At 45.6% G+C, this 24,468-nt stretch overlaps 1 protein-coding gene across 2 annotated transcripts in view; it reads right to left on the bottom strand.

Annotated features, from left to right (window-relative positions):
- Positions 1–24,468, bottom strand: part of PXDN (peroxidasin) — a 740,799-nt gene that overhangs the window by 349,993 nt on the left and 366,338 nt on the right. For both annotated transcript variants that reach the window (XM_078647879.1, XM_078647880.1), the window contains one exon: positions 6,805–6,974. In XM_078647879.1, coding sequence (XP_078504005.1) covers positions 6,805–6,974 — 170 coding nt within the window. The remainder of the gene's footprint in view (positions 1–6,804; positions 6,975–24,468) is intronic.

Genomic DNA, 24,468 nt, shown 5'->3' with positions numbered 1-24,468 from the left:
TGCCCTTACTCACACAATGGACCTGTTGCCACTGTAAGTAGGAGACACCCTCACTCCTACATTTAAAGGAAGAGGTTTTGCTTCCATAATAGACTTTGTAGTAATCTCTGCCTTTGCTAAAGCCCAGATTATTAAGGTACGAACGGAATGGAGCCCTTTCAGCGACCACAACCCCCTAACTCTTGAAATAGAATATAACAATCTACCAGTAAAACATCAGGGGGGATACGGCAATCCGACAAACGGACCAAGGAAGGCGCATTAGATGGGCAATGATTAATCCACAAGACTTCTATAGCAGTCTAGTGGATAGAGGAAAATAACATATAGAGATCTGCCTAGACTTTGCTAAAGAGGGTAGAGAAGTGGTCCTGGCATTTGAATCCTTAACTGGGATAGTTGAAGGATTATTAAAAACTAAGAGGCCTACTAAGGACCTGACTACTCCAAGATGGTTTGATTATAATTGCTCACGGGCACTCAGAGAATTAAAACAGAGCTTAAAGAAGTCCCCGAGAGACAAGAATGAGACGCAATTATAAAACACAGCTGAAGCAAAGAAAGAGTGCACTTCAAAAGGAAGTCTGGGCAGACCTTGGAGAAGCAGGAGAAAATAGAGATTATGCCCAATTCGGGAGAATCATAAATAGACCCTGTTACCAAGACTTCAGCTCCCCTGTAATCAGTACTAATATACTCCCCGAACAATGGACGAACCATTTTAAAAGTTTGTATAATCAACAGGAGATAGAAAACGGGGATGGAGTATTGGAGGGTCCCAGAGCAGTTGAGCTAGAATTCTCCTTGCCGGAAGTCTTAAAGGCAGTGCTAGGGCTGACGCGTAATAAGGCGCCAGGCCCGGATGGCACACCCCCAGACCTCCTTTTAAGTAACACTGATCTTTGGGCACCGATTATGACCATAGTACTTAATGCAGCTCTTAAAACTGGTCTCCCGAGATCTTGGTCAACTGCAGTGATTGTTCCTATACATAAGAAAGGCTGTAGGGATAATCCGCAGTGCTACAGACCAATCTCGCTGATTGATGTCTCAGCAAAACTCCTAGGTAGGGTAATACTAAACCGCCTCACAGAGTGGACTGAAGTACAAAACATCATGGTAGAGACTCAGTATGAGTTTAGAACGGGCAAGTCAACTAGTGACCAATGTCTTAACTTGTACCTTTTGGCTGCTAAATACATTAAATCAGACACAGGAACCCTATATATGGGGTTCATGGACCTTGCAGCAGCATTTGATAATGTAAACAGAGCACAACTCTGGGCGCTTATGTATAGATTGGGAATTGATCCAGATCTGATAAAGATACTTATGGAACACCACTGCCAAGGTCCGCTATAGCTCGGGAGGGGTGAGTACTGATCCCTTCCCGTGCACTAGCGGGGTGAGGCAGGGGTGTATCCTGGCTCCATTTCTATTTTCCCTCTACATAATTGACCTGGAGAGTGCTCTGCTGGCACTGGGGACGGACTGCCCACGAGTAGGATCGCGTCATATACCGGTACTTTTGTACGCGGATGACGCGGTCCTGCTCGCACGAACAGCGGTGAGTCTGCAGCGGCTAATTAGTGGCTTTGTATGGTTCATGGAGAATTTAGATCTCTCTGTAAATCTGACTAAGTCCTTTATCATGGTGACAGGGAAAAAACCCCTCAAGAGATTTCCGTTCAAAATAGGAACCCATGTTTTGGACACTGTGAATACTTTTTCATACTTGGGTCTCTTGTTTGATGAAAATATTAGGTTTGCCCCATTACTGGAGGAAAGGTGCAGGAAAACTTGTTTCAGCGAATGGTGCCATTTTAAACTTTGCGCGAAGGATGGGTCGTTGGTCCCCTGAACAAGTAATGACACTGTACAGAGCGGTCAGTATTCCTAAAGCTACGTACGGGGCAGAGGTGTGGGGCTTTAGGGATGCACACCAGTTACAAACCGAGGAAGACAAATTCTTAAAAAAACTGTTAAAGCTTCCACAGAGCATTCCAGCAGCAGTCACACACAAGGAGCTTGGTACCCCGTACATCTCTGACCTGATCAGAATAAGACCAATTCTGACCTGGCTTCGAATTTGGCTAAATCCAAACGCTGAATTAACTAGACCGATTATCAAAGATTGTCTTCGGAGAGACAGATGGGTGCAAATCCCTTGGCTTAAATACATTAAAGAAACCTTAGAGTCTATTGACTACCAAATGTTATTTTCTGATCCCTCAAGGATTGAGAGCTCTAGCAAATTTCGTATTCAAAAGCAGTTATTGAATAAATACGATCAAAGCAGGAATCGACTTGACTCTAATAAATCATCTGTAGTAGCGCACTCTCTTGTGAGTAATGAAATGGGCATGGAACCGTATCTTTTTCTAATGCATAGTCAACAAGAGAGGTTTTTAATGTGTCGTTTTAGGCTCAATTTGTTACCACATATTTTAGCTTATCCGTCTGGTTTTACTCTAACAATTGAGCAGAAGGGTGCCTGCGGCTGCGACAATAGGTCTCCGCAGGACACCCTTCATTTTGTATTATTATGTTCTTTTTATAAAATCCCACGCAGAAGATTTCTTGTGGGTATTTTAAAGGAGTCAAAAATCTTTCATGCTAAAACTGCTTTATTATTTTTGCAAAGAGCAACTGAACTCTGTGTTCTATAATGAGTTTTATTTTAATTGCTGTCAAATTAAGAATTACTAGGGGTTGATGTAGGGTGAAATTATTTAATCGATCTCTCCCTTTCAATTAGTTTTAATAAGAATTTATATTTTTTAAATTTGTTTTAACATTGTAAAGTTCAGAATAATAATGTAAATGTTGATTATGGATTTGTAATGCATTGTGTATTTTTATGATGGTTTTTAACCAACGAAATAAAGATGAACTGAACTGAACTGAACTATTCAGTTCCCAGGTGCAACTTCTCCCTCCCATCTACATGCAGATCTCCCTATTCACCACCGGGCAGACCCATCCTGGCTCTTGGAGCCAAGCACACCAGCCAGCCCCTGTCACTCACAAGCCAGACAGTCAACTCACATTCACTGCACACAAAAATGCCAACTTCTAAAAGTGGCACTTCTACACTAGTCATATTAAATCTGCGCGCAGCATTTAATCTCACAAGTTTGTACATACCTAACTCGCCCCTGCACTCCTCTCACATCAGGAACTACCATGGTCACACATATCCCCCATGCATTCCTATAGGAGGGCAGGCCAATCTCATCACATGCACTCAGGGAGCGCACGCACTTTACACTGGGCCACGTTGCTAAAGTGCGCAGAGGCCACACATCAACTAACCTGGCCAACTTGGCCATAAAACAGGTCCACAAACTGCTAAATAACTGACCCACACACTGACCTGTCCAACAAGCCCATCAGGCATTGCCCGATAGCTCTATAGCATAGTCGAACCCTACCCCTTCCTTTCTCCAAATCAGTTTCATGTACTATGGCACCCTTGGTGAGCATTAGGTGTTCCTCCTGCAGCAGCTGCAGCATTGTATGAAGTCTGCCTTTCATGAGTTATCACACCGAATTCTTTGCCTTTTTCTGGACCCATTTTTTCCTGGCTTTAAAACTCTGCACAGTTTGGTCTGCCCTGTTCCCATGATGCACTGGGCCAGGGACAGACTAATTTGCATGTAGCCAGGTTCTGAACTGGGATGGTGCAGTGAGCTAAAAAACGGTAATGGATCAAGCCCTGATCTTTTGACTGGGTATGAGTGTTCTGCTTAATTCAGATGCTCTGTCCATCACCACCCCCTTTTCTGAATCGTTTTGGCCACTATAGGAGTGGAAGGGTATGCTCAGACATGAGTCCCTTGCTCACTGCACCATCAGGATTCAAGCAAGCCGGGCCGAAGACGGCTGCAATGCCAGAAACCGGTCCTCGGAAGGTTGTTTCCATTCCAGTAAAGAATTGGCTTGGTAGTTTGGTCTGCTCTGTTCCCATGATGCACTGGGCCAGGGACAGACTCATTTGCATGTAGCCAGGTTCTGAACTGGGATGGTGCCGTGAGCGAAAAAACGGTGATGGATCAAGCCCTGATCTTTTGACTGGGTATGAGTGTTCTGCTTAATTCAGATGCTCTGTCCATCACCACCCCCTTTTCTGAATCGTTTTGGCCACTATAGGAGTGGAAGGGTATGCTCAGACATGAGTCCCTTGCTCACTGCACCATCAGGATTCAAGCAAGCCGGGCCGAAGACGGCTGCAATGCCAGAAACCGGTCCCCGGAAGCTTGTTTCCTTTCCAGTAAAGAATTGGCTTGGTAGTTTGGTCTGCCCTGTTCCCATGATGCACTGGGCCAGGGACAGACTAATTTGCATGTAGCCAGGATGTAGCCAGGTTCTGAACTGGGATGGTGCAGTGAGCTAAAAAACGGTGATGGATCAAGCCCTGATCTTTTGACTGGGTATGAGTGTTCTGCTTAATTCAGATGCTCTGTCCATCACCACCCCCTTTTCTGAATCGTTTTGGCCACTATAGGAGTGGAAGGGTATGCTCAGACATGAGTCCCTTGCTCACTGCACCATCAGGATTCAAGCAAGCCGGGCCGAAGACGGCTGCAATGCCAGAAACCGGTCCCCGGAAGCTTGTTTCCTTTCCAGTAAAGAATTGGCTTGGTAGTTTGGTCTGCCCTGTTCCCATGATGCACTGGGCCAGGGACAGACTAATTTGCATGTAGCCAGGTTCTGAACTGGGATGGTGCAGTGAGCTAAAAAACGGTGATGGATCAAGCCCTGATCTTTTGACTGGGTAGGAGTGTTCTGCTTAATTCAGATGCTCTGTCCATCACCACCCCCTTTTCTGAATCGTTTTGGCCACTATAGGAGTGGAAGGGTATGCTCAGACATGAGTCCCTTGCTCACTGCACCATCAGGATTCAAGCAAGCCGGGCCGAAGACGGCTGCAATGCCAGAAACCGGTCCCCGGAAGCTTGTTTCCTTTCCAGTAAAGAATTGGCTTGGTAGTTTGGTCTGCCCTGTTCCCATGATGCACTGGGCCAGGGACAGACTAATTTGCATGTAGCCAGGTTCTGAACTGGGATGGTGCAGTGAGCTAAAAAACGGTAATGGATCAAGCCCTGATCTTTTGACTGGGTATGAGTGTTCTGCTTAATTCAGATGCTCTGTCCATCACCACCCCCTTTTCTGAATCGTTTTGGCCACTATAGGAGTGGAAGGGTATGCTCAGACATGAGTCCCTTGCTCACTGCACCATCAGGATTCAAGCAAGCCGGGCCGAAGACGGCTGCAATGCCAGAAACCGGTCCCCGGAAGCTTGTTTCCTTTCCAGTAAAGAATTGGCTTGGTAGTTTGGTCTGCCCTGTTCCCATGATGCACTGGGCCAGGGACAGACTCATTTGCATGTAGCCAGGTTCTGAACTGGGATGGTGCAGTGAGCTAAAAAACGGTGATGGATCAAGCCCTGATCTTTTGACTGGGTATGAGTGTTCTGCTTAATTCAGATGCTCTGTCCATCACCACCCCCTTTTCTGAATCGTTTAAAAATCTGCACGCTTTACTCCTATTAACCTGGCGTAAAATGACAAAATGCATGCCCAAAGTGCTGTAACACTTTTCGCCGTAAGTGGGATGGGTATGCCCAGATGTGGATCCCTTGCTCACTGTGCCACTGGATATAAGCTAGCCTGGCTGAAGAAGGGTCACATACCCTAAAACCCGTCCCAGGAATCTTGTTTCCGGTCCAGGCAGTTCGGTCTGGACTGTTCCCATGGGGCACAGGGTCAAGACTGATTTGCATATGGCTGGGTCCAAACTGGGGTGCCGTAGTGGGCAAAAGAACAATGGATTTAACCCAGATCTTTTGACTGGGGGAGAATGTTTGCATTGTCAGCATTCCATCCATCATTTGTTTGCTGTAACACTATATTTATCGATGGCCCTTGTTCTTACTGTAATGGTTTTACTATGTGATTTTAATTTGTGAATTTTAAAGTATCTATTTTCTGTCACCTGTAAGTTACACAATTGAATTGTAAAGTATTTTAATTAATTATACAATAAACCCTAACTTAGAGCCCAAAGGTTAAGAACAGGACACTGCCCCAAACATGGAGTAAAGACAAAATGCAAAATATTCTCTTCCATAATTTTATGTTGAATGAAAACCACCTGGTTAGGAGGGTAAAATCTACCAATGCTTTACAGCTGTTAGTAAAAAGGAACCAGCGCAAGATATGTATTTTAGGAGGTAAAGGAACAGGTTATGAAATTGGGCATTTGTATATCTTTGAAATGAATTACAGAAAGCATAGCCCCAAAGGTTAAGGGATAATGGCAAGATTTCTGTCAACTTTTTCAGGACTTTACACGAGTTCTTTATCAGAGCAGTCCTCTCAAAATTTTAAGCACAACCTCTAAAGAAAGAATATTAATTTTCGGAATAAATTCAAAAGAATACACATACAAAAACACAACCTCTGCCATACTGAATGTTAAAGGTGGTAACGACAAGCTTATACTTCGAGGATGCAGACAAGAAAGCACTTTGAAGAGAGGAGTAATTTAATAAATCAAGTCCAAAAGAGTAAACAGCCTTTGCTGTTTGGTCTGCACTGTGGATGATGTCTCACGTGGAGGAAAAAAAGTTAAGAGATGCTATAACAATTTATTAATAATGCTTGCCGTTTTACGCATCAGCTCTTACCACAGCCTCAACGCCCCCTCCACCCCACCCCACTAAATGTGGAGTGTGTGTGTACCTTTCATGTAGAGGTACAGGATTTTATTCATGTTTCCTGTTTGCAGCATTGCAATTACCTGGTGACCCAAAGTAACGCAGGGTAACTTCATGAGTTTTTACTTCTCCAGCTACATTCTTAGCCATGCACTGGTAAACGCCCTGGTCCGTTTCCTGGGTGTTTTGAATCATAAGGGTGCCATCTTCCAGCAAGTCCATACGTGAATCCTCAGCCATGCTTAATTCATTACTATAAACAAAAAATTAAAGATTTCGAATCACATCACATTCCCAACTTTAAAAAAAAGAATTAAGTCAAACACATTACACAGGTTTTGAATAGCAGTGTGATGCAGTGATAATTGCCTTTAAAAGGCAAAAAGCACAACACACTTGAAAAATGCCTGAATGAAAAGGATGCATCTGAGAGTTAACATGTAAGCATATACATGCTTTCACAATTTCCCACATTATTTATACAAGAGGACCACAGCTTACCTCACCCACAAGGTTCTCAAACATATGGTTTTAATGGAACACAGAATATGAGATTCGTGGTTGAGGAACTGACAGCAACACGTGTGCAATAAATTTGAAGCAGATTTCTGAATGTGTTACTTTCTTTTCTGTTCACGTTTGCATCACCGTTGTATTTATATAATTCACAGCTTGACAGAGACCATCTGATGACGACAGAAGAGGTAGATACTTACCTACTGTAAGTTTTTTCTATGAGTAGGGTTCTCTGGCTATACTGACATGCAATCACATATATAGATCTTTATATATATATGTAAATGCTTCTTCGCTGATTAGTGAGCTTCGGGTTTTGGGGATGGTGAGAGAGGTAATGTGGGTAAGGGCCAGGAATTCGGGAGAAATGCGAGTGCACTAATGGATGTGTGAAAGAGAGGATGGATAACTAATGATTGCATAGGTGGATCGCTGAGTGCACTGTTGAGTAAGTGACTGCATGCCAGGATGGGTGGATAAAAGGGTGGGTGAGTGATTGTATGGATGAGCTAATGCATATATGGATGCTTGCAGGTTACTTACATCAGTCTTAGACGCAGATTCTTCAAAACACCGAAGCACAACCACGGACTCAATTACATTGACTTAATCACCTGATTACACAGTTGCTTCCTACTATATCAACCGTTTTAAAAAAATGTGAATTATTTCCAGGCCCAATTACTGTTTTATATGTGGAAAAAGATACAAGCGAGCAAAGACTAAAGCCGGCATGGTCTTTTCCAGAACCCCAAGCCAGTATGTGAGCTTCCCGCAAAGTGAAGTCTCTGACAATAGAACGCACAATGTGAGTATACAAACACAGTAGTGCTGCCTTACCTACTTTTGTAGGTAATGCCATTATGGTGAAGGAGACACAAAGAAAACCAGAAAGCATGGACAAACAGGATCAAGAACAAGTATCTACAATACAATAAGTCTCTGAATTACGCAAGTTTGAGCTATTGGCATTGTCAATGACAATGCCTTTTATTTATGTTTTGGTTTTTAAAACATAAATAAAAGGCATTGTGATCAACAATGTCAAAAGCTTAAACTCTTGAAAATGCAAGATCTATTGCATTCCAAATGCCTGTTTAACCCTTTCGCTGCTAGGCCTTTTCCCCTCCTGTGCTAAGCCTTTTTGAGGCTATTTGGGGTAGTTTGCCCTTAAGCCACTGTAACTTTTTGTCTACATAAGATATCCACAAAAAATGTGCGTCATTTTCTTCCAACATCCTGAGGATTTTAAGGGTACCGAGGGTTTGTGGATTTCCCTGGAGGGGACCCAGAAATTAGCCAAAATACAGCAACATGTGAGTTTCTTTTGGAAAAATGGGAAAAACTTGCTGCAGAAGAAAGTGTCAGGTTTTTTTCCCTGTAAATGCTATCAACAAAGGGTTTACGGTGCTGAAATCACCATCTTCTCAGCTTTCAGGGACAGGCAGACTTTTGTCAGAAAACCAAAATGATCTACATAGTTTTGGCATTTTACTGGGACAGAGCCTATTTTTACTATTTTTTGTGCTTTCAACCTCCTTCCAGTTAATGATAGAAAGGAGTATGAAAGCAATAATGGATCCTGGAAACCTATACATTTCTGAATTATAAACAACATTCTGAATTTAGCAAGGTAGATCCTTCAAGGTTTTCCTATAGAAACTAACACACAGAAAAAAATACTGAAAAAGTTGAAAAAAACAGCTGTTTGTGCCAACATTTTCAACTGTAACCTCTTCTAAAGCAATATACCACTACGTCCTCTGGACCCTTCTGGTTGTGGTGATATATAGGACTTGTAGGTTCATAAAGAAACAGAGTAACCCAGAGTCAATAAGTGAGCTGCGCCTTGCAATGGGTTTTCATTGTGTACCGGGTATATAGCAATTCATTAGGTAAAAAATAAAGAGTGAAAAATAGGTATCAAGGACACCTATGTATTTCTGAAAAGGGAACAAAAAATAGACATTAGAAGCAGTAGTTATTTGCACATCTCTGAAATTGTGGATAACCCTGCTAGCATGTGAAATTATAGGACATTTTTCAAAGTGACTTAGTTTTTACACATTGTCTTACATTTGGAAGGCATAAATGCATAGAAAGTTTCCCGATAAAAATGGTACCTCACTTATGTGGGTAGGCCTAGTGCCTGTGACCGAAATGGCCCAAAACGCAACATGGACATATCACATTCTTCTAGTGAAAACGGACCCTTTTTCGCAATGTGCATAGCTGTGGATTTTGGACCCTAGCTCAGCGGCACCTGGGGAAACCTAGCAAACCTGTACATTTTTAAAAACTAGACACCAAGGGGAATCCAGGATGGGGTGATTTGTGTGGCTATCACCAGATTCTTTTACCCAGAATCCAATGCAAACCTCAAATTTAGCTTTAAAGTTCTGGAATCTGTGTGGATCCACAAACTTCTATGCACCAAGCATTCACAGAAGTCTCCCGATAGAAATGGTACCTCACTTGTGTGGGTAGGCCAGGTGCCCGCGACAGAAAACGGCACAAATCTCAACATGGACACATCAAATGTTTCCAGTTAACACTGACCCTTTTACTACAATGAGCCTAGCAGTGGATTTTGAACCCTAGCTCACCTGGCACCTATGGAAACCTATACATTTTTTTAAACTAGACACCCAGGTGAATCCAGGATGGGGTGACATGCGTGGCTCCCACTAGGTTCTGTTACCCAAAATCCCTTGCAAACCTCAAACTTTGTCAAAAATAACACATTTTCCTCACATTTCTGTGATGAATAGTACTGGAATCTGTGAGCCTCCACAAACTTCCACCCCCCAGCATTACCCAAAGTCTCCGGATAAAAACAGTACCTCACTTGTGTGGGTGGGCTAAGTGCCCGTGAAAGGGAAGCACCCAAAACGTATTTTGGAGACACCAAAATTACCCATCACAAAATTACCTGGTTTTGCAAGAGGGATCACCTGGGTTTGTAGCTGCGGGCTCAGCGGCCCTATAGGGAAACCTACCAAACCCAGACATTTCTGAAAACTAGACACCCTGGGGAGTCCAGGGAGGTATGGCTTGCATGGATCCCCCAACGTTTTCCTACCCAGAATCCCAAGCAAACCTCAAATTTAGCTGAAAACAAATCACATTTTCCTCACATTTCTGGCTGGAATCACATTGACAAAATGTCCTACCACTCAGTCTCCTGTGTAAAATACCTCACGTGTCGGTGGGCCAAGGGCCTGCGACTGGGAAGGGCCAAAAACATAGGGATTATGGGGATAGCACAGCGCACATTAAGAGCTACATTTTTTTAAAAGACATTTTTAGGCAATTCTGCATTGGACACCCAAACAAGTAAGGTATCATTTTTATTGCAAAAACAACGGGAACGCTGAGTGGTAGGACATTTGTGCCGACACGATGATCCCAGACTGAAATGTGTGGAAAATGTGATTTATTTTCAGCTAAATGTAAGATTTGCAGGGGATGCTGGATCCACACAAGCAACACATCCCTGGACTCCCCCGGGTGTCTAGTGTTTAGAAATGTCTGGGTTTGTTAGTTTTCTCTAGAAGGCCTCTGAGTCCGGGACCAAAAACCAAGGTGCCTCCCTGCAAAACCAGGTTGTTTTGTGTTAGGTAATTTTGATATTTCCACAATACGTTTTGGGTGCTTGCCTGTCGCGGGTACACCCACACAAGTGCGGTACAATTTTTATCAAGAGACCTTGGGGAATGCTGGGTGGGTGGAAGTTTGCGGATGCACGCAGATTCCAGAACTTTCCATCTCAGAAACATGAGGGAAAATGTTAACTTTTCAGCTTAATTTTGAGGTTTACAGGGGATTCTGGGTAGGAAAACGTTGGGGGACCCACACAAGCCATATCTCCCTTGACTACCCCGTGAGTCTAGTTTTCAGAAATGTCTGGGATTGGTAGGTTTCCCTAGATGGCCACTGACCCCGGGGCCAAATACCCAGGTAAGCCCCTTGAAAACCCAGGTTGTTATTCGATAGATAGGTGGGCACCTGTGTCTTTGGTCCAGGATTTGCAGACCTCTAGGGGGAACCTAAAAAACCCAAACATTTCTGAAAAGTAGACACCGTTGGGCGTCCAAGGAGGTGTGGCTTGCATTGATCCCCCCCATATTTTTCTTCCCAGAATCTGTTGCAAACCTCAAATTTACCTAAAAAGTCACATTTTCCTCTAATATCTGTGTGGGAAAGTTGGGGAATCATTGAACAGTACAAATTACCTACCACTCACCTTTCCCCTCAGTCTCCCAATAAAAATTATACATTACTTGTGTGGATGGGCAAAGTGCCTATGACAACGTAGGGCCAAAAAACGGGTCCAAAAGGGCAGTTTGTTTATACGTTTTCAGGTTGATGCCAATCACAAGTGAGGTATAACTTTTTTCAGAAGACAAAGGAGGATGCTGGGTGGTAGGACATTTGTGCCTGTGCGGTGATCCTACAGCTTATCCACACAGAACTGTGAGGAAAATGTGACTTTGTAAGTAAATGTAAGGTTTGCAGGGGATTCCGGGTAAGAAAACGCTGGGGGATCCATGCAAGCCACACCACCACCAGAATCAGCACACACACACCACCATCCGCGCACACCACCAGCCAAGTGCCATCCACCCACACTGACAGTCAAGTGCCATCCAAACACGCTGCCAGCCAAGCGCCATCCTTGCACACCGCCAGGCATGCGTCATCCACGAACACCGACAGCCAAATGCCATCCATGCACACAGTCAGCCAATCACTATCCACTCACACTGCCAGCCAAACGCCACCCATGTACTCCGCCAGCCAAGCGCCATCACCGCACATTGCCAGCCAAGCAGGGTGGACTGGAAACAGCAATAAGCCTTGCCACATTGCTGCTCAACCAGCCATGGGAGGGGGGGCATGCTAGTAAAAAGCACTGCTACTGCTTTTGTTACTGGGGGCTGATATTGCAACACTATTGCCCCCATCTGCTTCCTGGGAGCGTAGAAATTCTGTGGCTATTTTTTTGGAGAGGTGGGGGTAATGGCATCCCCTTTTTGGGCAGCCCGACGTTTCAACAAAAACAATCCCAGGTGCCTAGTGGGCTTTCTGCCCCATCTACCTCCTGGGGGCGTGGGGGGCCAGAAAGACTGTGAAATTAATTTTTTGGGGGTGGGGGCATTGGCATGCCTATTTTGGGCAGCCCCCACACCTATATACATTAAAAAAATCCCTGGTGCCTAGTGTGTTTTCTGCCCACCCAGGTTGGGGGGGGGGGGGTTAGGGGGGGTTGAGGGGGTGGGGAGGAGATCCGGGGCAGGTGTGGGGAAGAAAATATTATGGCAAGGTAGGTGAAGTGGCACGAGGGCATAGGGAAGTAACAGATAGACAGAGCAATGTGGTAGGCAGGGGGAGAATAGCAAATGAGCAAGAGCAACGTTAAGCTGGGGGTGAAAGCACACCCTTTACAAGTAATCTAAGGCAAGGAGCAAAGCGCAGCAAGCTGCCACTTTGTAACTGGAGAACTGCTCAGTAAAGCGCTCCAATACCTTCCAGTGGGGTTCGCGCTTACGGGAGTGTGTGTCTAATGAGACATTTGCAGCCAAAGAGTTTCTTTCAACTTTGGATTAATTTCAGAGGAACAAATTGAGAAAAGAGGATAAGATCCCTTTGTTGAAGTAATGGTTTTTAGCAGGTGAGCGGAGGAGCAAACCTAAAGCATATTCATGTTTAACATAGATGTTCGTTCAGAAAATAAACACACCAGATCTAGCAGAATTTACATCAAGCACCTTTGTCCTTCCTTAAGGCATCGCGAGTTGCCCCCTTCTGTCTCCCATGGCCCCGAAGTGCTTCCCATTTGATACGAGTTAAACAAACCGGTGGTCACAACTGTGCATGAGAAACCTCCTGCAGTATGAGAAATTCATTAAAAAAATAGTGCTTATGACGACGTTGCATTAGTCACCTCACAATCTGAGAAGGCGATGAGAGCAATTGAGAAAGAGGCTCAAAGGTTCAGCTTAGTGTCCGGCTATGCTTTGAACAGGGACAAAACGCGAATAGTGTAACAAATTTGCACCCTGTATGGATAAAAGAGTTGTTAAAAAGACTACATATGTGGAAGTGGTGATGGATGCAGAGATTGATGAGATAGTCAAGGAGAATTTGGAACCATGCACTGCTGAAATGAAAAAGGAATGGATAATTTGCACCATACATTGATTGGTAAAGTAAATATAATCAGAATGGTTTGCTTTCCCAAGGTTTTATATTTTTTTAAGGGCAATCCCCCTGATTTTTACAAATTTCTAGTTAAAAAAATCGAAAGCATTTCATATGGGCGTATTCTAGGCCTAGAAGAGCGATTAAATTCCTATTCCTACCCAAGGAGCGTGGCGGCTTGGCCCTACCTAACCGTAGGTTATATTGGTGGTCAGCCTCCATCAAACATTATACAGCCCTTTTGAATGCGATTCCCGGGATGGAAATTTCAAGGAGTAGTTAGTTACCCGTAAGTAAAAGTGAGCAGCCACGATGTAAGAGGGAGCCTATGGGATCAGCTTAATTATGGGTACTACAAAAAAGTACGTTTTAAAACACTTCTGGCGGTTTTTAGGGTATGGTCTTCGGTTCAATGTTTGGTCAGGCTAGCGAAAATAAATTATTACACACCGTTTTGTACAGAATAAAGATCTGTCCGATATTTTTAATGATCATTACTGTCAGAAGTGGATAAACTCCGCTATAACACAGGTCGGCTGTCTCTTCACTTCAGGTGGTTTATTGTCATTTGAGGAGGTAAAAGAGGAATTTGACCTATCTAATAGGGATTTTATTAAATACCTACAAGTTTGGGATTTTCTGTTAAAGAAGGGAGGAGGTAATGAGAAATATGAAAGTTGTGAACTAGTGGATACACCGAAGATTGGACTATTATATGCACTATTAAATAAATATATGAAAGATGATCTCGGAAAATGCTCAACAAAGTGGCAAAAGCTGTTGGGAATTTCAGATTTTGATTTTCAATTAGCATTACCCTAGGGATTTTAATGCCTGCTAATCTCCAAGCACAATTTTACAAAACATGAATTAAATTATATTATACGGGCCATATCAGATCGCTAAATGGGGGCGGGGAAAGGCGTATTCTGTCCAAGGTTCCATAATATAAAGCTGGTATGATGCATATGTTCGCTACCTGTAGTGAACTTATCCCGCTTATAAGAGAAATAGAGATCTTTCTGCAGGAAAAGTACGGGTACCGGTGAAAGTCACCCCTCAGGTAATAATGCTTGGAATAAAAAACCTGGGTAGAGATGAAGGTGGGGCTTTTATTTATATTGCAATGGTGATATACAGAATTGTTATAGCTTCAGCTTGGTTAGATGCTAACCCACCAACTTTTCATCATTGCCTTGCTCGTTTGCTGAGCACATACAGCCTTGAGAAAGCTATATATAAGCGAAGGGGATATAAAGCCAAAAAGAAAGGAGTGAAAATCTAGGAATATTTTTCTAATTGAGGGGATCAAAGGAAGGGATAAATTTGCCTTGCTCGGTCTCACAATAATAGGTGAATCTAATAATTGAAATATGGTTAAGATAACTAAAAGCTTCTAGAGATTTCAGATATGTACTTTATTGAAATGTTTCGCCTAAATAATGGGGCTGCTATAAACTATTATATTGTTTGTACTTGCACTTTGGGCAATGTTATGCTCTAGAATACGGGGCAAAGTGGAATTAAAAATATGGGCTAGATAAGTAAATGTATCTAGGGACTTGTTTGTATGCACTCTCGGAATCCAAGTTTCAAGTTTCTTTATTTTTTGTATACTTAACTAAAACCATTGCAATATTGACACTTAAAGAATAAAACATTTTTTAACAGACATTCAGTATGATTTCATCTACCACAGCTGCCATTTTTTGTTTTTTGTAATTATAAAGGAAAAATCTTCGGATAAAAGCAGTTACATTTTTAAACAGACATTCAATATGATTTCATCCGCCATAGCTGCCCATTTTAGGGCTCGGGCCTAGCGTACACTGAGTCAGCAGTGTGGGCGTGGGCCAGAGTCCTTTTCTTGGCGTTTTGGAAATGGACCTTGCATTCCACAACGCTCGTGCCTTTGTGGAATCCAAGGTCCAATTTAATTGGCCTTCAGGTGCGTGCTGTTTTGAAACAGAACACGCAATAGGCCATAGGCGGTCGCGTAGCTCCGCATATGGCCTTTTGGTGTCTGTTACGCGCACCAGAGGCCATATGTTTTGAATTATCGTGGCTTGACAGCCGTGATAATTCAAAATATATGCTCGCAGTGGCGCGCACGCGAGTGCACCAGCATTAGTGCAGCACAAGGAGAGGGGGCTTCCAGCATGGCCAGAGACGAAGCCGCAGATGCTCAGGCGCCAAGACTCCACCAGCACATCACTAATACTGCAGCACGAGAAAGGGGGGCCTCAGACACTCCACTTTATCTTGCCTTTCCCTCATGTTGTCTTTCCTGGCGCACTCATGCAGAGAAGGCGTCATTCGACAACGCCATGAGCCACCTATTGTTCCTATTCACGAAGCGCTGACACCTTCAGGTAAAGTCTGCGCTATATAAAAACGCGTCCATTAACATAAATAAAATTGCTCATCCCTTTGCCCTGAACCTCCGACCCCCCCTTCCTTCCTTGCCCAAACCGTGTGTTCCCAACCCCCTCATGCGCCTCCTCCCCTGCCATCCGACCATTGCCTACGCAACCGCTGTTCTCGTGTTTTTGAGTGTCTGCCTTTTATTGCAGTATTATACCTCTACTTGTACTTTTTACACACTGTTGTAACTTGCACACATCACTTTTCCTCCTGTAATGTACCGTTCGCTACCTCTTGTATTTGTGTTCGTTCCCAATTCACTTTTGCCTCATGTAACTTAACCTTCGTTTTTGCAATTTGTTCACATGTAATTTCTCCCCAATAAACGCATACATAAATAATTAAATAAAATTCATCTTCCCGCTCGCGGTGCAGCCAAATGTCTGTCCGGTGGCACCCATGCCCCCCGTGGAATCTCCAACACTGTGTACCGCAACCACCCCCCACCCCCTTTCACCTCAACCGCCCATGCCAACCCCCAATGTCCTGCGCAGACTGGACTCTGAGCCAAACACCCTCCATCCATCGCACAAACTGCACACCCGCATATGAGGGGAGGGGAATTGCCGAAATGACATAAGACCCGACCATAGCATCGTGTGCTGGAGTGCGAACCGCGTCCTGGCCAAGCTGCCGCCCCCCCCCCCCGCGTGGTTCCCGTGTCCCCCCACCCGTCACCCGCAACGGGCTCCCACTCCACACCAAGAGCATGCCACGCCCCTAACCCAGGACTCCGTTGGCACCACCGTGCCAAGTGGTGCTTCCCCGCGCACAGCGATACAAATGGAAGCCAGTAAACCTTGTTCACAAGAATGGAGCACGCCAGGTAACAGCAGTCGGAAGTGGGGAAATACCTTCAAACACTGCCGCACTTCCCTGATATATTAGTAGAGTTAGGCACACACACAGGCTCGGCGAATGAACTTAAAATGAAACCTCTTGGTGTATTTAAAGAAACACCGAGTAGCTGAGATAACCGCATGGGAACATTGAGCAATCTAACGGTAAAGTGAAGAAACACAATAAGCGTATTGGGTAGCATAAATAAATGTTTGTAGCATGTTTATAGCGTATGCACCGTAAGTGAGGAACCAGAGTTGTGGATCGTTAAATTGTAAGTAATACCTACCTAACCCTATACAGTGTGTGTTTGATCAAGGGATACCCAGCCTTGCCCCCAATGCTCGTTCACCCCCTTGATATACCGCCCACCGTGAACTGTTTCCCCACTGCATGCTCTCGATCATATTTTCTGTATTAAGAACAGTACTCTACAAACTGTGAGGGAAATGTCACTGCCGCCCCACGAAACCCCACTGCGCTGAGGAAAGTGCCAGCCCCCCTCTGAACAATACGCAAGAAGCACCTGTACAACGGGAGGTGCAGAAGGGGAGGGTGAGGCTGTGCTGACATACAGCACACATAAAGCATTTTTTTTTTGGTCCCACTCTGTAACAGACCGCGTCCGACCCCCGCCCTGTCCTGTCCTCCGAGCGCCCACCGAACTGCACCCCAACCCAAAAGGCCTCAGGAGGATGAAAGGCCCCTGCATGCGACCACCCCCTTAATGCAAGGTCTCTACCCCATCTTCTCCCGCGCACCGCCGACCACCTCCATGGAACCCCGCATTCCGGGACGCCACCCCCCACGGAGCCCCTCCTGCACCCATCCCCTTTCAGCCCCCTCCAGAGCCATGCGACCCCCCACCTCCCTCACCCATCCAAACTACGAGTCCAACTCCGCCCCACCGAAACCTCAGGCCCTCTCCCCAAGTAGCCCCCCCAGCACCTCGACCACGGCAAACAACCTCCATCCTCTCTGACTGGCGACCAAACCGCATCCCCCCGCCCTGCATGCCTCAGCAATGTCCGTCAAGTGGCCCTTGGCCCCAGCCGGAACTTCAAACACCAGACCCGTGGAACAGCACACCCTCCACTCCTGGTCCCCCTGACCACGCTCCCTCCATGCCTTCATTTATTTTATTCTATTTATTGTCGAGGGCAATTGTCTGCGCGGCACCCCTGCCTCCATCGCCCTCGGCCATCCCGCATCCTCAACTGCAATCTCCCCTTCGCGACAGCGCCCGACCCCACGCCGTGTGGGGGGGGGTTCCAGCGCCCGCAGACTGCACTCCAACCGGCCCCAGAAGGATGAAAGGCCCCTGCATCTCTAATTGGCGCCCCAAGCCGCCCTCTTCTAGCACTCATGCATGGCGACGCCTGACCTGACAACCTTACAACACACCACATTCTGCCCACCCCGAGCTCTCGCAGGCCTCACGCTCGACACTGCACTGCCCCCTATTCCCCTGGCATCAAACTGACGAAAGGCCGAGGGCAAGAAAACTGGGCCTCGGACGCAAACCAAGTACACCAGCGGCTCCCCCATCTTCAGAAGCTCGCTTCTGCCATAGCTAATCCGGCGATATTGCTGACAATGACATATAACAGATTTATTTCTCTTGCGCCGTAGCCCTGCTTTGATATGCCCTACTATTCCTGTGGTGACTGCCCCCCCCCCTTCACCATTGTCTGAGTTATGTGCTTGACTTGCCCACTCTGCGTGCGCCATGTCCCTCTAATTGTTCCTTTGAAAACCGTCACCGAGCAGGACATGTGCTGATATCCTTCAAACAAACCCCCCCCCCCCCACACCCCCTCCTTCTGCCACCCTCTGCACTCCTGGCATATTCAAACAATATGTGTATTCCCAAATATTTTATTAAGCAAAAAAAAGAAACCGATATTTTAATTCATAGGCAAAGAGGGGTGGAGTGGGTTTAGACAGGCATCACAAAAGGTGCCGTTATATCAAATATGCCTGAGTGCAGAGTGAGTGTGACTGTAGTGTGGGTGCAGAGTGAGGGTGAGTGCAGAGTGAGTGCAGTGAGTGTGACTGCAGAGTGAGTGCAGAGTGAGTGTGACTGCAGAGTGAGTGCAGAGTGAGTGTAGAGAGAGAGCAGTGAGTGTGACTGCAGAGTGAGTGCAGAGTGAGTGAAGAGTGAGTGTGAGTGCAGAGTGAGTGTGAGTGCAGAGTGAGTGTGAGTGCAGAGTGAGTGTGAGTGCAGAGTGAGTGCAGAGTGCAGAGTGAGTGTGACTGCAGAGTGAGTGTGACTGCAGAGTGAGTGCAGAGTGAGTGTGACTGCAGAGTGAGTGTGACTGCAGAGTGAGTGCAGAGTGAGTGCAGAGTGAGTGCAGAGTGAGTGCAGTGAGTGTGACTGCAGAGTGAGTGTCGAGTGAGTGCAGTGAGTGTGACTGCAGAGTGAGTGCAGAGTGAGTGCAGACTGAGTGCGAGTGCAGAGTGAGTGAGTGCAGAGTGAGTGAGTGCAGAGTGAGTGCGAGTGCAGAGTGAGTGCGAGTGCAGAGTGAGTGCGAGTGCAGAGTGAGTGCGAGTGCAGAGTGAGTGCGAGTGCAGAGTGAGTGCAGAGTGAGTGTGAATGCAAAGTGACTGCAGAGTCCGAGTGAGTGCAGTGAGTGTGACTGCAGAGTGAGTGCAGAGTGAGTGTGACTGCAGAGTGAGGGCAGAGTGAGTGTGAGTGCAGAGTGAGTATGACTGCAGAGTGAGTGCAGAGTGAGAGTGACTGCAGAGTGAGTGCAGAGTGAGTGTGAGTGTAGAGTGCAGAGTGAGTGCAGAGTGAGTGCAGAGTGAGTGCAGAGTGAGTGCAGAGTGAGAGTGAGTGCAGTGTGAGTGCTGAGTGAGAGTGAGTGCAGTGTGAGTGCAGGCTGAGTGCGAGTGCAGAGTGAGTGGGAGTGCAGAGTGAGTGCAAGTGCAGTGAGTGCGAGCGCAGAGTGAGTGCGAGTGCAGAGTGAGTGCGAGTGCAGAGTGAGTGCGAGTGCAGAGTGACTGCAGAGTGTGTGTGACTGCAGAGTGACTGCAGAGTGTGTGTGACTGCAGAGTGACTGCAGAATGAGAGTGACTGCAGAATGAGAGTGACTGCAGAATGAGAGTGACTGCAGAATGAGAGTGACTGCAGAATGAGAGTGACTCAGCAGTGTGAATGTTCCAGAGAGAGCAGGGTATGCTTGTGCGCTTACACGGTGCACTGACACACAGGAGCTAAAACAAAGAACAGCTGAACACGTGTCTTGGGAGCCTCATTGAGGCAGCCGGACCTCTGTGAGGCGAGCAGCAAGGAGGGGACACCCCAACCAATCAAGTGCAACTACTCACAACCTACTGTACGATTACAACACAGGCCAAAGGGCAGAGCTAGGTCTTTTTGCATTACGTAGGGTGAGCAGTGTGTGAGTGTGTAGGTTGAGGAGTGTGTGAGTGTGCAGGGTGAGCAGTGTGAGAGCATGCAGGGTGAGCAGTGCGTGAGTATGCAGGGTTAACAGTGTGTGAGCGTGCAGGGTGAACACTGTGTGAGCGTGTAGGGTGAGCAGGGTGTGAGTGTGTAGGGTGAGCAGGGTGTGAGTGTGTAGGGTGAGCAGTGTGTAGGGTGAGCAGTGTTTGAGTGTGCAGGGTAAGCAGTGTGTAGGGTGAGCAGTGTGTGTGTGTAGGGTGAACAGTGTGTGAGTGTGCAGGGTGAACAGTGTGTGAGTGTGCAGGGTTAACAGTGGGTGAGTGTGCAGGGTGAACAGTGTGTGAGTGTGCAGGGTGAACAGTGTGTGAGTGTGCAGGGTGAACAGTGTGTGAGTGTGCAGGGTGAACAGTGTGTGAGTGTGCAGGGTGAACAGTGTGTGAGTGTGCAGGGTGAACAGTGTGTGAGTGTGCAGGGTGAACAGTGTGTGAGTGTGCAGGGTGAACAGTGTGTGAGTGTGCAGTGTGAACAGTGTGTGAGTGTGCAGGGTGAACAGTGTGTGAGTGTGCAGGGTGAACAGTGTGTGAGTGTGCAGGGTGAACAGTGTGTGAGTGTGCAGGGTGAGCAGTGTGTGTGTGTGCAGGGTGAAAATTGTGTGATTGTATAGGGTGAGCAGTGTGTGAGTGTGTAGGGTACGTACACTCGAACTAAGTCCACCACACACACATACACACAAGACCACATACATAAGACCACACACAAGACCACACACATAAGACCAAACACACCACAGACACACACCACACACACTCACCACCACACAACCACACACTCACACCACCAGCCGTCAGTGCACGCTTTCACTGGGCACAAACTCCACCAGCCGTCAGTGCACGCTTTCACCGGGAACAAACTCCACCAGCCGTCAGTGCAGGCTTCCACCAGGCACACAACACCAGACGTCAGTGCACGCTTTCACCAAACACACACACACACACACCACCAGCCATCAGTGCACGCTTTCACCAGGCACACACACCACAAGCCGTCAGTGCACGCTTCCACCAGGCACACACACCTCCAGCCAGCAGTGCACGCTTCCACCAAGCACACACACCACCATCCATCAGTGCACAATTTCTACAGGCACACACACCACCAGCCATCTGTGCACACATCAATTGTTAACGCATCCACAATTAACTATTGTAGCAATCACAGTATGGTGCACTTTACTTTTAAACATATTCATCTAAAGCGCAGCATGCCACCATTGCTACAATTCCAATCCAACCCACATAATTCCACTACACACCACATGCATACACTCCATAACACATGGCTAAAAGACATTGTCATTTACAATGCCATTAGCTCTAACTCAAATAAATCCGAGACCTATTGCATTTCCAATGATTGTTTTTGTTTGCTGTAATTATGAAATAACATTTTCGTACAAAAGCAGTTAAAACCCAGGGTAGAACATTCTTTACAATTTAAAATCAGAGCTAGTTATAGTTGTAAGTGAATGTCATTAGCTCGCTGGATGCTGTGAGGTGCAGACACAGATTTCTTTTTGCTCCAGCCATGCTTGCCTATTTGTCAAATCATATCAAGTATGTTCAAATTGTCTCGACCTACTGCAAAGATTATCCTGTGCTGCTGGTAATCAATCCTTAGTGTGATCCAGCTAGGGCCTGTTTACATCTGCTGGGCAGCCTACAACAGCAATGCTTTATGGAGCATGTTTTGGTATTTTAGGCATTTTCTGTTCAGCCAACATAAGAAATGTTACCAATCTGCAGTTCAGTTGGGTGTTTTCAGGGTTTAAGCAGGCCAGCAACTCTTGCCTCCTGGTGCAGATGCCTTTCTGTTTAAGAGGTTCATTTAGAATCTGTTGCTGTGCTTGGTGCAGTTCCTTGCATAAGGAATTCAGGTGTAGAATGTCACCATTCTTGATGTTACACAGTCTGCACGTGTCTTGTGCTGTTGACCTCAGCCATGGTGGGAGATACTGCGCACATGGAAAGATCCCCAGTCTGTGCCTTAAAAAGTTCATTTTTATGGCCTTGGCATAATCCTTGTTAAAGAATGATTGTGGTGCAAGTGATTTGTATGAGTTAAGGGTCATCCAAGCATGTAATCTGTTTGAGAAGCTTGCCTTGACCTCCACCAAGGAAACTTGTTTTATGTTTTTCCAGACTAGTTTTTTGAAGTTCAATTATCCAAGTTGCACATCCCGGAGCCCTGTGAGTTTGGTAGATTCCAGGGCTAACTGAAGGTAGCTTCTAGCTTGGGAGGACTCCCTGTGCTGTATTTCGTGCCACAGCAAGTAACTTAGCGTATTGATAGTTGCACTTCTGATCTTATTCCAGCAGATGCAGATGATTTAGGCGCCAGACTTGTTGTAGAAGATCAAACTCTAACCTTATTTGAGCAGGTGATGTGTAGGGCGGAAGAGAGAACATAGTTCTACAGGCTTTGATCCGCGTGTTGTCCAGATCCTTAGCATCTCTTCCAAGCATTGCCTCACTGCCATAAGCAATCAAGGGGAGAAGTTTAGCCTGAACTACCTTCAGGAGCGGGGTCATTGTCTGCCCCATCAATTTTTTTGCCAGATTTTTCATTGTTGAAGCGATCAACAGACCTTTCCTTCTTATTTCCTCTTTCTGGCGCACAAACGACCCTACCTCATCGAATGTGACTCCAAGGGACTTGTACTTGTGAGCTGGATCAAGTTTGGTGCCGCCCAGGAACCAATTCCTCTGTAGTTTTTTTTGTTGTTTATTGACCTTGTCCGAGTCTTACTCAGATTTATTATTAAGTTGTTTTCTGTTGCGTAGTCCTGCATTTCGGTCAGTAGATATTGGGAGACCGACGTAAGTATGACTAGGCAGAACTATGCCGTCTGCATACATGTTTTTCCTCCTATCCTGGGTGAATGGGAATTGCAGGCGTCAAGCACCTTTGGAAGATCGGCCATGTATAGAATGAACAGGGTTGGTGCGAGCATACAGCCCTGTTTCAGTTCTTTTGTAGTGGGAATTTGAGGAAAGGTGGATGCCGCCGCCTAATTTCACCTGCATATTTGTGTGTAGAAGCGACAGCATATTTAAAATGGGCTGTTGTATGCCCCATTGCGCCAGTTTCACCCACAGTCTGCCCCTCTCTACATTATCAAAGGCAGCGCTGAAATCAATGAAGCATAGGTGTAATGGTAATTTGGCGGCTTTTGCTGCGTCGATTATTAGAGAGATTGTGAGGATGTTTGTCGATGTGCTGGCCATTTTGCGAAACCCGGTTATGCACTTTCTCGGAATCCGGCACTTTGCGCTTTGTTAACTAGGCTGCTAATTTTATCAAATATTGTGTATGATGTATAATGTATGCACTTGCACTTTATGTTAGCAAGAGGGTCTGTATATATTACTTAGGTGATGAATATGTATGCACAGGCACTTTTTGAAAACTGCTAAATCATGTATGCACTGTAAGACTTTTTTTTTTTCCGGAGTTTTATATAGCGCGAACTAGAACCGAACCGAATCAGTTATCAGAGCGCTTTACATAGCACCAGTTACGTTACATGAGGACACACTTTCATTTTTTAGGCACGGGGAGATTAAGTGATTTGCCCAGAATCACAGGGGGTTTTTGGCGTCGTTACTGAGACTCGAACCCAGATCCCTAGGTCCGAGGTCGAGCGCCTTAGCCGTTAGGCCAACCTCTCTCTACCTTGCTGTGGTAACTCGATAGAGAGGAGAGGGAGAAGCTAAATTTCGCCTGTACATATATATGCATATTAATGAGGCTTTTGACGACAATATGATTACTTCAAAAATGCTGCTAAAAACTATATTAAAACAGTAGAACCAGAAAACATAGGATTGGACAAGGGAATGATACTGGATCAACGACCTGTAAAAATATAACTGAAAAACCCCACCAGAAAATGTTTCGTTGGACTGGGGTTGGGGAGGTGGGTGGTAAGTACACGGGGTGAAATTTGAAAAAACTGTGTGAAATATAAAGTAATTGGAATTGCTTTATATTTTCTCTGTTTTCTTACTCAATAAAATATTTTTAAAAAAGAAAAAAAATTGTGCTCACAGGCTAAAGAAGGCGTACCATGTAGCAACCAAAGGAAAAGGGCCAGTCCTCATGGGAGGTTACAAATTAAGAAAAGGTGGTATGAAGGAGGAACTAACAAACTTTAAAAGGAATCAGAAGCCAGCATTAAACAAGCATTTACAATTCAATAGGTCTCGCAGCATTAAAGTTTGAGTTATTGGCATTGTGTATGACAATGCCAATAGTTATAACTTTTGCAAATGTGACACCTATAGCATTTGTAATGCAA

The sequence above is a fragment of the Lissotriton helveticus genome, chromosome 6, assembly GCF_964261635.1.
Source record: "Lissotriton helveticus chromosome 6, aLisHel1.1, whole genome shotgun sequence".
NCBI classification, from domain to species: Eukaryota; Metazoa; Chordata; class Amphibia; order Caudata; family Salamandridae; genus Lissotriton; species Lissotriton helveticus.
Note: the sequence above shows the minus strand (reverse complement) of the source record. Positions and strands in the feature narration are given on the sequence as shown.